At 42.3% G+C, this 15,635-nt stretch overlaps 2 protein-coding genes across 5 annotated transcripts in view; one reads left to right on the top strand and one right to left on the bottom strand.

Annotated features, from left to right (window-relative positions):
* HHAT (hedgehog acyltransferase) overlaps positions 1-15,635 on the top strand; it is a 186,810-nt gene that overhangs the window by 165,819 nt on the left and 5,356 nt on the right. For 2 of the 3 annotated variants that reach the window (XR_007888903.1, XR_007888902.1), the window contains exon 12: positions 7,184-7,275. The gene's annotated coding sequence lies outside the window, so the exon portion shown is untranslated. Of the gene's footprint in view, positions 1-7,183; positions 7,276-8,904; positions 14,728-15,635 lie in introns of those variants that run through there. The other variant, XR_007888904.1, reaches the window with a different exon arrangement.
* KCNH1 (potassium voltage-gated channel subfamily H member 1) overlaps positions 2,565-15,635 on the bottom strand; it is a 185,187-nt gene continuing 172,116 nt past the window's right edge. Inside the window, exons 11-12 of one of the 2 annotated variants that reach the window (XM_051613521.1) lie at positions 6,319-7,357; positions 2,565-2,714 (exon numbers count right to left, since the gene is read on the bottom strand). In XM_051613521.1, the coding sequence (XP_051469481.1) occupies positions 6,509-7,357 (849 nt within the window). In that variant the 3' untranslated portion in view covers positions 2,565-2,714; positions 6,319-6,508. Of the gene's footprint in view, positions 2,715-6,318; positions 7,358-14,677; positions 14,767-15,635 lie in introns of those variants that run through there. The other variant, XM_051613523.1, reaches the window with a different exon arrangement.

Below are 15,635 nucleotides of genomic sequence, written 5' to 3'. Positions count from 1 at the left end.
GGCACACTCCTAGGGGCTTCCTTCCTTTTGTTTTTGTCTTCATGTAAGGATGTGGTTGGTAAGGTCACCTTCTTCTGCAGCAGATAATGGGATAGCAGAAGCCTCTTTGATTGCTAGTACTCTGGTTTCCAGAAGCTGTGTACTAGATCTCAGATACTGCAGTAGTGAACACAGTCTAAAACACAGACCAACTACACACACATGTACTCTCACGATATCAAACAACCATTTTGGCCAGTCCTCTGGTGATCTTGCTTCTGCTCAGCAGACACCTGGCCCAGACTGGAGCCCATAGTGCAGGATGCTGGATGGGGGGGCCAGGACTATTCATGTTACAGAACTCCAGAGTTCAGCTCACAGGGACCCTGGAAGTGTAAATCCTGATTGCACTGATACATGGCAGATGGAAATCTAAGGAGACAACCCAAATTGCTTACAACCAAAACAGTAATACAGAACTTCTTTCCTAACAATTGAGATACAAACCAATAGTAACAAAACAGCTAACCAGAAGTTCTAGAGGGTAACTTAAAACCCCCTTGATGATCTTACAAGCACATACCCAACACATGGAAAACCACACCAAAGCAATTCTAATGTATAAAATAGTTTATTACTATAATAAATAAAATTAAACTTTTTTTTTACAAATATTATTTGTGCTTGTTTAAAAATGTTGAATAGGGATATCATTAATGTAGGTGGCTGCAATTGTAACTGAAACATTCCCAGACAGTGCATATGTATACATACACACACACTGTCTTTCTACTGGCAGCTGCTTTGCTGACCACAAAAATAGTATCTACTCGTTCTCGTTTTCTACTCATGCTTCATTGAACAAAGTGACAAATGCAAAGAAAATGAACCAAGAGTATTTGGTGGATTTCTGAAAGGATAAAAACAAGTGAAGTACATTGAAAAATGCCAAAGCAACCGCATTAACTGCATATCAATAAAGTGTCCATGCAGTGGTGGCTAAATATTGAAACGCAGACAGGTCTCCAACAGATGTACAAATATTGATTGTATGTAGGTACCATAATATAACACATTCATTAGAAAACTTGGTATTTCTTCATATAGCAGTTCATCCTGATACAAGATTATAGAATTTCTTTCATCTACAGCTAAAATGATTCTTTTTCTGTGTCAGTGGTCACAGATTCGGTGGGAAGAAGAAAAAGAAACCATGAGCCTTTCAGAGCAGTTAGTGAAAATCCCAAACTGTTTTGTTAACATTAGGCAATTAGATCCAGTTACAGAGATGCTCTGGGATTACACACCAAATATGTTTACACAACACTCAACAATCAGTTTGAAACAAACTACAGTTGCAGGTGACTTCACATTAAGCTTTGCTGAACTGTAAATAAAATATTTGAAACAAACACTTTTGCTATAGAGGTTGACTCCCTGGTACACAGAAGTGTTTAGACAACAGTTACATCTCTTTGTTTTGTGAGGGGAGAGGGCTATTGGAGGAATACATTATCCTAGTAAGAAGGCAATAAGTGGAGAAAGAAACGTGATTACCAGCAAGTGATTTCCATTAGATTTAGAAAGCTAATTAAAGTGCTTCATCTTTAGGCAACACTGTAAATACTACAGAACATCAGAAGAAAGGAGAATGGAGTCACAGTTTGAATTCTATCACTTACGAAAAGGTCTTAAGGCTAAATATTGGGTTTATCTTATTGCAAAAAGCTTTGTTTTTATTTAATTGAATCAATGTTTGCCACAACAGTGTGGTCAAAACTATGTCAGATTGGAGGATACAGTAACCTACTGTGCCTCACCTCAAAATTTCTGGAGTTTCCCCTGCATGGGACTCTCACTAAAAGGTTTGTTTTAATGAGTCAGAAGTGCATCTGAAACACAGACTTTGTTATTGCAAGTACACCCACAGGAGACTACATGGAAATGAAGAATTCAGCAAGAAGACGCTTTCACTACCTAACACCCAGACAAGAAAACAGAGGTGCAGCAGCCATGGGTTAGGCTGCCTGTGAGAAGAAGGATAGGCTCAGCACCTTTGAGACAGCCCCTGGTACTAGGAAAAAGAAATCCATTTAGTCCACCATCCTGCTTGCAGAAGAAGCCACGAGAAGCACTACCAGGGCAGCTTAGCTTCAGAGATACTGTGAGCAACAAATAGTGGCTTATGAGCCTTATTTCCACCATCTGTGATTCAGCATTTTTCCAATTTCACATGTATTTCTGCTTCTTGACTATCGCCAGATCTCCTCTCAGCCACAATATTTGCCAGACTAACAGTATAAAATTGAGGCCAACTAGAGAAATCAAAAGTCATGGCCTTAAAAGTTCAACAGTTAACAAACAAGATACTAACTTGGACACACGGTGGATGTCTGCTGGGAAGATTTAAGCTCCCTTCTTGAACTGGAATAATTAAATGAGGGATGTGTTCTTACTTAACAGAAACGCAATCCACAGACTTATCTATACATAGATATTATATAAATGTGTGTATGTCCACACATCTGCACAAGTGTAATCATACACGTTGTTGTTTATATCGCAAAGACAAATCGTGTTAAATTCTTTCACAGACTGGTTAAGAGTGATTGAAAATATATCACCAGATATTCACAGTAAATATCTTGTTCGGTTCATTAAAGTGAAGTACTGTAGAAGCAGAACATCACCTTCGAAGCTGTTAAACAGGGTGTTCGCTGGGATTCAGGGCAGCACTGTGAAAGAGATTTAAAGCAAGAATGGTGTTTTTAAAAGCATACAGGTAATACCAGGCAGAAGTAAATGTATCTGAACACGGGAGGGGCAAGGGTTGGGGTTTGCTTTTTTAATCCTGTGCTGCCTATCAGTATTCTTTCTAACAGTTTACGGATGAACTGTTAGAAGTTGCCATGTTACCAAATCATAACCCAGGCTCTTTCTTTCAACTTCCTGCTTTTGACTGAAATCTAAATTGATTGTATAGTAAAAATGGAGCACACCATCTCTTTTAGATTAATGCAGGTTATTTAGCAGGTTGTTAAATAGCAGAAGCACTAAAATGGAGGCTTTTTGATTCTTCTTTTCTCTTACACTGTGCACAAGCATTTGCTTGTTAAGGGGAAGGGTCTCATGTTCAGAGATCATTCATTTCTAAGCTGGAAGTGAAAAGACTTAGCCAACATGTAGAGAGAAACAAAAGAAAATTAAAAGCTGACAAATAAAATGTAAGAACAAGTTAACAATTATGGTGGGTACACATGCTGTCCAGCCATAGGCATCCAAGTGTAAGGCTCAACAGAGAAAGGCCAATTTGTGACACAGGTGCTGTCAGTCACTCTCTAAGGGAGACATGCTGCATCTGCCGAGTCTGCCATCATAGCACAGGTCCAAACTAGGTTCAAAGGATTGACTAGTCCCATAGCTGAAAGGTTTTGCTCATTTTAACCACTTGGTAGCCCATGGATTCCAAAGACCAAAGGTCATCCTGGATAGTACATTTTTTAAAAACTCTCTTACAACATATATGCATTACTGAGGGATGATGCAGTCATCTCCTATAACTAGTTTTAGTGCCTGCCAGTTCATAAAACTGTAATAAAATGGGTCTAATCTCAGTTACACCTGTGCAAATCTGAATTGCATTACCTGCTGTCAGTGCTGACCTGTAGCAGCTCCCTGAAGGTGTCACTGTAAGGAGCAGTTTCTCTGGAGTTTCGTGACTCTCGCAAAATCAAATTTGGCCATAATCTTCAAAGACATTAAAATGTAAGTGTAATTCGGGAGTACACTACAGTCTTTGAAGACTTCACAAATGGATTTTAAATGGCTTTATAGGCCATTATAGAAGCCATAAAAATGGATTCCACGCTGCACCCACCTGCTGTCCTACGGAGTGCGCAGAAGTGCAGGATTGTGCTGAACTTCAGGCTGCATAAGAAGCACCCCCAGCTAATGGGGGCATGCATTCCTTTACTCACCCCTGTGGCTAATTCTGGGACTGCTAGGGCTGACCCTACCATGGCTCCAAGCCTGGGCAATTGGCAACACCAGAATAACCTTAAACATATCCCTGAGGGCACATAAAATACCACTGACACCAACAAAGGGCCAGGCAGCCTGCAACTGCGCATTTAATTCTACACCTGCACTGCAATTCTGGAGATGCTAGGCACAAACTTGAGAGGTTATAAACATTTCCTCCCTCATCCACCTGGGATATGCTAATTTCCATGATTAACTGCAGGTTAATGGGTGACACTTTCACAAAATGCTTGCATCAACTACAAATCCTTGTGTATTCATACACCTGTGGTTTACTTAGGTGTAACTTAATTACCCAATGAATTTACTGACTGAGGAGACTAGAAAGTCAACAGTTTCTAACTGAAGCCACTGATGTGTGGATTTCTTACGGCAATCATGCCGCAGCTATTCCAGGTAACTGTTGCCACTTAGAGTGATTAATTCAGCAAATGACTCTCAAAGAGAGCCTTCCTTCAGTACTGCATGTCAGCAGTGCGGAACTGCAAAAGACACCAGTCACCACTGGAAAAACCTCAACGTGGAACAAGAGCAAGTCACCTCCCTACTGCCTTTTCTTGTGGGAGGGAAAAGGTGACCTTCAGATTTGATCTCGATAGCTGTTTCTCAAGAATATTTCAGTCATTGGGAAATAATTCACAACCTGTGGGCACTTCCATATCAAACCGAGGTGCAAGACCCTTGAAAGCCAGTTCTAAATCTGTGGACCTGGAAACGGTGCTGCTGAGCTCAGAATAATCAGCATCTTTGAGAGCAGGGCAGTTACCACAGGAACAGAGACAAACACACACACTGACTTCAGGACCTGAGCTGGCAGCTGGGCACAGCACGGCCTCGCCGCTGCGCCGCTTCATCAGTGGACCTTGCACTTCCCCAGGGATGTCTGACACAGTTCTGCATCGCCCCGTGCAAGCATCAGGCCACCAGAAATCCTTTCAAATCTGTTATTTTCCTTGCCTCTTCCTTACTTAGCTTGAACAAAAAGTCTTCCCCCAAAAAAATCAGGTGTTTTTTGTAAATGACTTAGTAGCATGGAAAAAGAACGAGGCTTTAACTGCTCCCATGTGGTGTTAAGACCTATTGCCATTAAAAATCAAAACCCAAAAACACCTGTTGCACCGCGGTTCTGAGCTCTAACCTACTGGTTCAGTGGAGAGAATATACTGTGAATACACACCTAAGGTGACAGCCCAAGCCATGATACCAGCTATGCTACCCTAGCTAATGAACAATGAAGAGTCATTTTGGTAAAGTGCTTCAATCATCCTCCAAAAGAAGTTATGAAAATATAAATTTTGGAAACATCTCCTTCTTCAAGAAGCAGATCTTTTTGTTTCCTTGCTACAATAGCACTTGTGTACAGTAAGCACTGTATTTCTACCTCTACTATCCATTTGCTTACTAGCTAGAATAGATCAGGAACAATACATCTGGATGTAGAGGAAAATACCACAATCTAAAATCTTTAAAATATCTGTGAAAGCCTTTGGCTACATTGAACAGAACATCTGAATAATAATTTAACGAGAATTAAAAGAACAGATTCATAGCAAAAACAGGACATAAATGCCACAGTATATTTTCATGGGGAGACAAATCTGCAGAGCCTGGTATTGATGTTCACAACATGTGGTGCAGCAGGCTGTGTTCAGGTGTGCTGCACACCCAACCTTCTGTCCTCCAGTGGCTGGAGTTAAAAGCAAAGGTAACAATATTCAAAGACATTGAAGACAGAAGTTTTTGAAAACCAGTATCCTTGACTCAGTGAATGAGAATGTGGAAGATCTGATTTATTAACGGACCTGAAATACTGTGGCTATTGGTGATGATGGTGTTAGATGTAATTGCTCTAGCAATACGTGAGTTTGCAATTAAAAAGTACACTTTCTTCATCTTTTTAGCCTTCCCTTGATGACCCAAAAATAACTTTGGTACTGAGTAGCAGATGTTCCATTGAAATGACAAACGTCTCCTACAGTTCTTTGCATTATTACAAATATATGAAAATATACTGTGACATTTAACATGCTGTACAGGTGACAGACACAGAGACAGCAGCAGCAGCAAAAAAAACCCAGAACACATGCTGAAAACATAAGCACCCTGGCAAGTGCTTCTTCATGTAGGCAAAACACGAGCTGAAGATGTAAGGCATGCTCCAAAACCCTCAGAGGTCACCTGGGAGCTCATGGGGATGGCTGCTGCTGTCAGAATTCTTATTCCAACGTCCTGAGGGAGAGTGGGGGAGTGGGGAGGAATGGACACCAATGGATAAAAGAAAAACTTTAGAAACTGTACCCTTGCTGTCAAAAAGGCTTCAGAGTCAGCTGCCATCTTGACATGAGGTTGCAATTCCTGTTACCGTACCTTTCTAGACTCAGGGAACATGCTTAGTGAACTGGTCCCTCACTCGTTTTCAAGAAAGATTAAATTTAAAATGTTAGGGGGCTGTTTATTTCTTTTGCTTGTTTTTTTAAAAAGAAACACTTCAACTAGCTCCAAACATGTCTTTTTCTGATTCTGGAGACTGGGGCCTTGATATTTCAAACAACTCCTGTGGCGACTGGGAGCTTCTTCTTGAGGTTAATATCCTAAGTATCTCAGCGAGCTGTTTTTCTATATTGGTCATTTTGGTGTTTAAAGCCTTGATGTCCTCTTTCAACTCATGTTTCACTTCTAGCATGGTGGCCTGAAGAGTCTGTTCTGGGATGGGATAAAAGGAATGCTTGACCTCGGTGAGGACCGGGCTGTGGTCCTGCGGGCTTCTTGCCTCCCCAGCGTTATCCAAGCGCAAGTCACTTTTTGTAATGCCACTGTCACAAGAGTCTGTCTTCTTCAGGGTAGCTTCTCCCGAAGCTTTAGTTCTCTCTGGTAATGTCTCCATGGACTCAGCTTTAGAGACCTTGTTCCAGTCTTCACCTTTCCCACAGGCGTCTTTGAATTTGGCCCAGCCTTTCCGTCGCGGATAGTCCCCTGACACTTTACATACTCCATGATCCGACGTGGGGGCCTGCAGCTTTGCCTGGTCAGAGGCCCCAGAGGTTGAAGCAGGCTGATAGGACACAGGGGTGGCCGGGCTCTCCCGCACAGTCACAACGCTGGCTTTGACCATCGAGCGGGTGGAGGAGTGCTCGCCTAAAACGTTCCCCTTCTCCACATCCAGGTCATCGGGATCCCTGCCCCGCTCTGCTGCCAGCCGCGCTTCCTTCTGCTGCCTGAACCTCTGGAACAGCCGGCGGACCGGGTGGTCTGGGGGTAAGATCAGAGGTGCTTCGTTCTTCCTCTTCATTCTCTCCTCTTCCTCCCGTTTGACATCGCTGATTTTCCGGAATACAATCTAGAGAGGGAAAGAGATTTCACTCTGTTGATTAACTGCACATTTGTTAAGTTGTAGAGAAAGAATTATTTGAAATCATTTGTTTAAACTAACAAATGCACAGCCTCTGCACATTTATAGGAACATTTTCAAGAGTCTTATATTGTGTGGAACATGGATTATTTCATTATTGAAGAGCATACAGCTCTGTTACAGTTGTAACATCAGAAAGAATAAAACAAAGAAGAAAAAGGATTTCTCCAGTTCTGAGAGGTCAGCAAGGCAGCACCATTGTGCAGCTAATGATCCCAGGAAGTGACTTGTTCTATTTTGTTTTAAAAGTGACTTCTTACATTTGTTTTCCTGACTCCGTGGTTTAGCACCAAGTTTCTAATAGACCAAGAGACACTCCCAGGTCTTACAGCAGTCTCATCCAAGAGCACACCCACTACATCATGCAGAAGCTCTGGTATTATTTTAGTGCAGCTTGGCCATTAACAGGGTCAGTACAGCAGAGACTGCTCTGGAGTCTCCAACACCAATATGCAAAGTGCCTCTTGCCCTCCCTTCCCTCCCACACCCTCTTCTAGAAGCAACTTGCAGTTTAGGGATGAGGCAAAGCTCAAGTTAGTCCCACAGTCAGGAGTACGAGGACAGTGGGGAAGGGGCTCTGTGAGACATGGGGAAACCATTCATGTCTTGATTACTACAGAAGCTGGAAGAGCTTCTTGCCTTGATTTATTTAATTATTTATTTATATGGAAAAGATTACATTTTTGCCAACAGAGAAATTAATTTTACATTGACCCTCCAAGTTATGTTTTCCTGAGCCCACAGGTCAAGTGATCTCTGTGGCAGTAACCCAAGGGTGTCATGGTACAGCTGAAAGCCTCACAGTGCCCTTACACAACCCCAAAGTGGAGCCAGGCAACACTTCCTCCCTGAACTCTCATTCTCTTCAAAAACATGTGTTTTACATTGGTATTGTATTTTCCAAGAAAAAAAAAACAACAAAACATCAAACCTCCAGTGTGGTGTTACAGGAGAACCAGCAAGTAGTCTGGTTTGAAAAAAGGAGGTCGTCTAAGCTGAAGTTCTCAGTGCAGAGTGCACAAGATGTATAGCCCCCAGCTTCTACTGAATGCTGGTAACTAATCTCTTTAGCTGCTTTTGGGAAAATCCACTCAAAAGTCCTTGCACTCCAATGGAGAAATAACTTTCAGATTAAAATAATTATTAGGAAATGTGTAAATAAACCCATCCCTCTCTTGCAGACAGATTTAAATTAAACTAACCATAGTAAGTACTGCTTCACTGGCACACACAAAATGCATGTTTCTCCTGACTCCAATGCTTCTTGACAGTTTTGTCATTGTGAGGCAGGGAAAAAAACATCTTAACACTGCATCTTTGGAAGGAAGAAGCTGTCAGACTTGGCTGCGTTTCCCAAATACAAAAGAATAAAATTAGCAAGAAGGATATTTTATTTCCAAGCTGCAATTAGGAAACCAAATGTGAGATAAGAGTAAGAAAACAGGGTACTTGACAGTATTATTTTTTTTCTCCAGGAAACTCAGTCTGCAGTGAGCTCAATAGAAAATGGACAAAGCAGCATGATCCTTAGAACAGCAAGAATAGCAGTGACTCACTGGGAAGGGAGAATCAATACAATGCTCCAGGCTAATGGCTCCCCACCCACGGGCAGGCCCCTGCTCCAAGGGAAGGAGCAGTGCCAGCCCAGCATTCCCTGCTGGAGCCCGGTGCTGTCAGGCAGGGTCTCGGGGTCACTCCCGCAGTGGGCTGAGGCTCGCTCCAGTGGCACAAAGCCCCAGCAAACCCAGGCAACTCTAAGCCAGCTCAATTTGTCTCTGAAAACGTCTGTGCTCCCAAGCCCTTCCTCTCCTGGAGTTTGGATGTTTGGTGCTGGTGTGGGCATCCAGGTCCTGCACGGGGCAGTGCCAGGTGGTCACACAGTCAATGGGGCACATGTCATTTTGTGCAGGAGCATGTTCAGGAGCCATTTCAATCTGATCCTTGGATCTGGGCTGTGTGTTTTCCTTAAATGCTCAGAAGGGGTGTGCGACTGGGTGGGTGGTGCCACAGTCACCCTCACAGGGGTCACCAAGGAAGACATGTGGGTGCTTGAAAGAGCCAGAGCCCAAGCTGCTTCGTAAGATCTCTGCCTAGTCCTACCCCAGCTCCAGGCAGCCCACCTTGTCTGGTAAGCACAGGAGTACCTCTCACTATTTAATGACTGGGTTTTGTAACATAAATGGGTGAGCTATGGGACAGAAGCTGCCCCTGCTACACCATACAGATGAGAGGGCAACACAGAAAGTCTTCAGCAATAAACTATTAAGAACCTAGCCCAGCCCACTTGTACTAGCCATTGCACCTCATGCGGCCAGGACCACAGTAACTGTGCTGAAGAGACAACCAAATTTATCAACAAACAAAAAAGGTGAGCAGTGAGGGACATGCTGGCAGTAGTGCCCATCTCCCCACAGCCCCAGTGCTTTGCTGTTGCACTGTCTGGGGGAGCCCTGCTGAAGCTAAGCAAACCACCAGCTGGGGCAGCTGCCACCAGGGTGAACACCTGACCGTACCTCCACTCCTCTGCCTTCAGGAGATCAGGCAGCACCAGGAACAGGAACATACATGGAGGGAGCACTGACATAAATCCTGCCTTTGCCATGGGGAACTGCTACCACACTAAGGACACCCCTAATTTTCAGTTTCCACGTGAGGTCTTACGTGAGCTGCAACCAACTACACCACAGCAGCAATCACCTGCCTGAATACAGAAATGCAAACCTCAGCTCTCCCATCCTGTTCACTGTCTTTTATATGTGTGTATATATATATGTGACAAGCTGCACTCATGCAGTGCAAATCAAACCTGCGCACATTTGCCAGAGGACACAGCCTCCAACTTGTGGGATGGCTTCTTTTAACTAACTCCTGAGGCACTGGATAAATACCTGTCAGCAACTTGTCTTTGAGAAGCACAGGCAAAGAGCTGTCATGGGCCTCCTTTTTTGCAAGATCCCCAATGCCATATTTTCTCAAGACAGCTCCATATTTATGTATTGAGCAAAAAGTGTTACAAGTATGCAAAGCTCAGCAGTAACCGAACAGGCTTGACATAAATACATTTGGGTTTGTTTTTTTTTGTTGCTGTCTTTTTTAAGATTAAATGCAAGTCCTTAAAAATACAAATAACTGTTTTAAATGGACTGTTTTCTTAAAGTTGTTGAGGCAAAAGCAATTTTAAGTTGTTAAACATCTTCAGCAGCATCAAGGTATTGAGAAAACGGGGACATTATACTGACATATGTATACCTGCTCCCACAAGTAGTTAAGAGTACAAAGGGAAAGAAAATGGGTTTCATTTCTTCTAAGGAAGAGAAGTCTGGACCTACACAGCAATTTTCACGTGGAAAATTTTGTGGGATACAAATACAGATCTTAGTAAAATTAAACCCCAAAATACAATGTTAAAGAACCTAAGACTGGTTTTAGAACAGCTCCTCTTTCTCTCTCCAAGCATTTTTTTTTTGTCTGGGAAGGGACAGTGTTTTATACCCTCATAATCTCTTAGTCCATATGTTATATGCCACACAAACACAGGGGACCTCTACTTTGCAAGCTTTGTAGTTCTCCATATCATCATCCTCTTCAAGACTTAAGCACACAGAAAAAAATCTATTGAGAGCATTTTAGCAGTATGTGAAGCCCAAAATATGGACAAAGAACCTGAATGGAGATTAAATAACAAGAACAGCAGGCCTAAAAGTGCATACTTCACACATCCAATCTCAAGTCTCATTTCGTAATTCCACTTTTATTAAAAAGGTGCTGAATCTTGTAGCTCCACTGGAAAGCCTCCCAAGCTGCCAGAAATGTGAGTATTGTGGGAATATCAGCCTAGATTTGCCAGAAACTTAAAAAAATAGCCATGTTAGGCACATATTACTGCAATGATATTAACATGTAACTAAGGAAATTTTTTTTTCAACAATGGACTTGGAGAATCGGAGACATGGGCTGACATGTCCTGGTGCTCTCCTGCACCCATACATCCCTCTGACCTGAGACAGCAACACTCCATGCCCACATTCCTGCCTGTGCATGAGCCATGTTCGAGGAAGGGAGACAGAGTTACACCCAGCAAGTTTGCCTTTCTTCAGTATTAACTAGTTGAGAAGGTGAAGTCTTTAGTAAGTCTTGGGGAAAGAATCTGCCTCTTTTTAATTTTCAAAGGATTTTCAAGTTGCATTTGTAGAATCAATGTTTTCAGAGATTAAGCTCAAGATTCCTCCCTGCAGTATTAAAAACATTAGGTGGACATAAATACTTGAAATACCTGATTTGGTAGTCAAAAGTGGAGTGCCCAGCAACTGTTACTTGGATTTTCCTGTGCTCAGCCCTGAAAGCCAAGTGCCATTTAAATAATGCCACATGGACATGTTTCACGAATATGACTTCCATAATTTTTTTATCACAAGTCCAGAACCAACTGCAATGTGACGTTCAGCATAGGATTGCTCTGAAGAAGCACTTCCTAAAGGGAATCTTGTTACAACTAGATTGCATCTTTTAGAAAAACATAATTTGACAGCAATAAAGAATCCACCATCACATCTTGATAAAAGATTCCTGCAATTTTCGCTTCAAGACTGAGTGTGTCTGACATCAATGACATTTCTGTTCCTTGCTCACTCAGACTCTTAAAAATTTGCTTTTAGACACTGATCCTAGAGTCTTACGTTTAAAAATCTCTGCAGAAGTATTACACCCAGTCAGTTACTACTGTGAAGCATTTAGACAATAGCTTTACTGATACGAAACAGGTGAAGTTCACACCTTTACAATTTTCAATTTAAGCTTTCCAGTTTTAACTCTTTGGAAATGTTTGAATTATTTCCTAACTTTCAGCATCTTTATTTGGCAGTACTCAGTGCTTAAATTCTCACTCTTGCCCAAAGCTAGAATATGTAGTTAATATAGTTCAATCACAGAATCACAGAAATGTCAGAGTTGGAAGGAACCTCTAGAGATCATCTAGTCCAACTGTCCTGCTAAAGCAGGATCCCCTAGAGCACATCACTCAGGACTGCATCCAGGTGGGTCTTAAGTATCTCCAGAGAAGGGGACTCCACAACCTCCCTGGGCAGCCTGTCCCAGTGCTCTGTCATCCTCATAATAAAGAAGTTTTTTCACATATTTCATTGGAACTTCCTGTGCTCCAGCTTGTGCCCATTGCCCCTCATTTTATCACTGGGAACTACTGAATAGAGTCTGGCTCCATCCTCCTTGCACCCACCCTTGGGATACTTGTAGGCATAAATATGGTCTCCCCTCAGCCTTCTCTTCTGCAGGCTAAAGAGTTCCAGCTCTCTCAGCCTTTCCTCATAAGGGAGATGCTCCAAACTTCCAACCATCTTTGTTGCAAAGTTCCTTTGAAAAAGCCAGGTAAAACAACTAATCCTAGCATGAGACTGTCAGCTGTTTCCCTCTACCAGCCCACTACTACTCACTTCCCTTCCCATCTCACTACTTGCTGATGTTTCTCTACAACTACCTAGCATAGCTCCAGATTGTATTTTCAGAGCCAGAAAAAGAGGGCAACAGACACAGAGGTACATGTCTTGTTTCATGAAGCAAACCTATGCAAAGTTGGCAATGGAAATTGAAGACAGCCTTGCAACAAGATTAACAGGCTGACATGCTCAACAACAGCCCTATCTCATCTCACCAGAGGCAAATATAGATGCAGTAATTTAAGTGCTTGCTTCCTTCACACAAAGATGGGGGTGAGGGCGTGAAGAATATGACAGGGGTGTATAAAATCAGACATGGTATGAACAGGGGTAGGCAGGGATTGACTATACAGTGTCTTATCCAATATGAAAACTACAGCATCACATGACAGCAGGAGGAGGCACATGCAAAGCAAAGACAAGTTCATGGTTCTTCATCTGAATGTATTTGACATGTGAAAGATGTTAATAAAGGATGTTCTGAATGCAAAAAAGTCTGCATGTGTTCAACACCAGGCAAATACTCCATAGGGAAAGCCACTGAGGGCTACCAAACAGACAAAACTGGTATCCTGCTCAGGAGTTATAAATAGTTGGAAGCTGCAAACACATTTGTAGTAACTGGCACATAGGAAAGTTTTGTTCTTATTGCCTCCTTAGGCATCATCCCTAGGCAACCCTAAATAATTGCATAGGCCAAATCTGGAACTGCTGCTTCACTCACTTACTGAGGAAACATTCCCAATACAGGTGATAGAAGAAGTGCCAGAGGGAAAAACATCAGAAGAAAATACAACAAAGGCTTGAATACCTGAGCCTTAAGTATCTGAGCAGGCTGTTCACCTCTTTCAGATGATGGTTTCTTCTCATTGTGTCCTTCACTTGCATATAGGGATGGGCAGGACCAACAAGCTGTTAGTGTGCAGTACTGTACAGATTTGACATTGCTTTGGAATTTGCCTGGGTCCAAATAAAACAACTAAAACTGGCATGTTGTTTGGGGAATTAAGAAGTCCACTGTCTCATCACTCTTGTGATGAGCAGCCCACTGAGGGCTTTCACCATCTCTGAAGTGCTGGTAGCCCACAAAACACCCCAGAACGATGCTGCCTGCCGAAACACAGCAAGTCAGGTTCTTCAGCACTCTGCACACTCCCAGGAAGGTAACCAACAGAAGGCTGAGGCAGATGCAATGCATTAGCAGCCATATTTTGGTCTTGCTGCTACTTCTTTGTAAAAGCAACCACTGTGCCAATACTGCATTAGACAGTCTTAAAGATCAGGTGATGCTTTATTTAATACACGTTATTAATATATTGAAAACCTTACCCGGCTGTGCTGAAAAAGACCTGTGTGGATCTTTTGGTCTTATGCAAAAATATCCAAATTTCTTTTAAACTTTGACTTGTAAGAACTGATCCAAGACCCACAGCAATGGATAGAAATATGGATTTCATCATATTTTGAATCAGACTGCCATCATGGAGCTACAATTATGAGGCTCCTAGCCACAAAGCTGTTGCTATTATTAGCTCCACAACCTTCCCTTCTTTCCACCTCTATAGCTTGCACAAATCCTGCAAGATTTGGCAGGTCTTCCCCAGCATTAACAGCAGCATTTTTCTCTTGTGCCTAATAATTCTCTTTCATGGATACAGAAACATTCACAAAGTTGGAAGTGCCAGATATAAACAAGTAAAAGCTTTGAATTACTTCATATGGTGCTCACAGAAAATGAACTTAAGTGTGAGGAAAACAATAAAAAAAAGGCATTTATTAGTACATAGTCCATCTAGCATATGCCAAGAGCTGATGAAAATATCTTCAGGCTGATGTTAGTGCAATGAAAATTGGATCCAATCTTTCTTTCTTTCTCTTTCTTTTTTCCTAAAGAAGAAAGTAAGAGAAAAAATAAAAGGAGAGACAGAAGGCTTGGCAATAAAAATGCTTGTGACACTGATGTTAAAGAAACCAAAGCTGCATGTGATCAACATAGTCTGTGATGGTGAAGCTTCCCTATAGCGATGTACTAGCAGGTGTCAGGGAAAACGGTGGAGAAATGTGACCATGTTTTTTGCAATTACATGGGGTGGCTTGTCAGAAAGGAAGGAATTACTCGCCCTAGCTTCTCACAAAACACAGGATCAACAGTGCAGGCTTGTGAAGCTTCCCACCCAACTCTACAATGGGTTTCACTTCCATTATGTATTACCACAGACAATTTTTGGGTTAAGTGTTAGTCTTAGCTGCACCTCTGGGATGTAGAGGTGTAGATGTGTGAGATGTGTGAGGTGTTTAAGGACATGGGTCACATGACAGGTGAGAGTGCAGATCCCACTTTGCAGTTCAAGTTTCAAGGTATGATGCTCAAAGTCCACATATCTCTTAATAGGCTGATGCAAATTACCCCATTTCTAGTCCCATGTAGTTTGGCTTTGACCCTGTGTTTCAAGCAGATGAGTTGTGCGTAGGACTTACGGCCACATGAAAAAGCACAAGTCTGCAATAATGCTGCAGGAAGTTCTCTTTAGATTTACTGGCAACAACAGCAAAAGTTGGTTTCTGCTTCTGAAGAGGAACAGGTTTCTCTCCACTTAATGTCACATCCCTTCAGGGCACTGCCAAACATTTCTAGCTTTCAGTAATAAACTGAAAATTCAAAGCAAACTACAAATTGACCTGTCCTGGCAGTGGGGCTGCCAAGAAGTGCTGGTATCAGGAGTGCTGGTGTCAGGGAACCTCAGGTATTCACCTGG

The sequence above is a fragment of the Apus apus genome, chromosome 3 (assembly GCF_020740795.1).
Source record: "Apus apus isolate bApuApu2 chromosome 3, bApuApu2.pri.cur, whole genome shotgun sequence".
Classification (NCBI taxonomy): domain Eukaryota; kingdom Metazoa; phylum Chordata; class Aves; order Apodiformes; family Apodidae; genus Apus; species Apus apus.
Note: the sequence above shows the minus strand (reverse complement) of the source record. Positions and strands in the feature narration are given on the sequence as shown.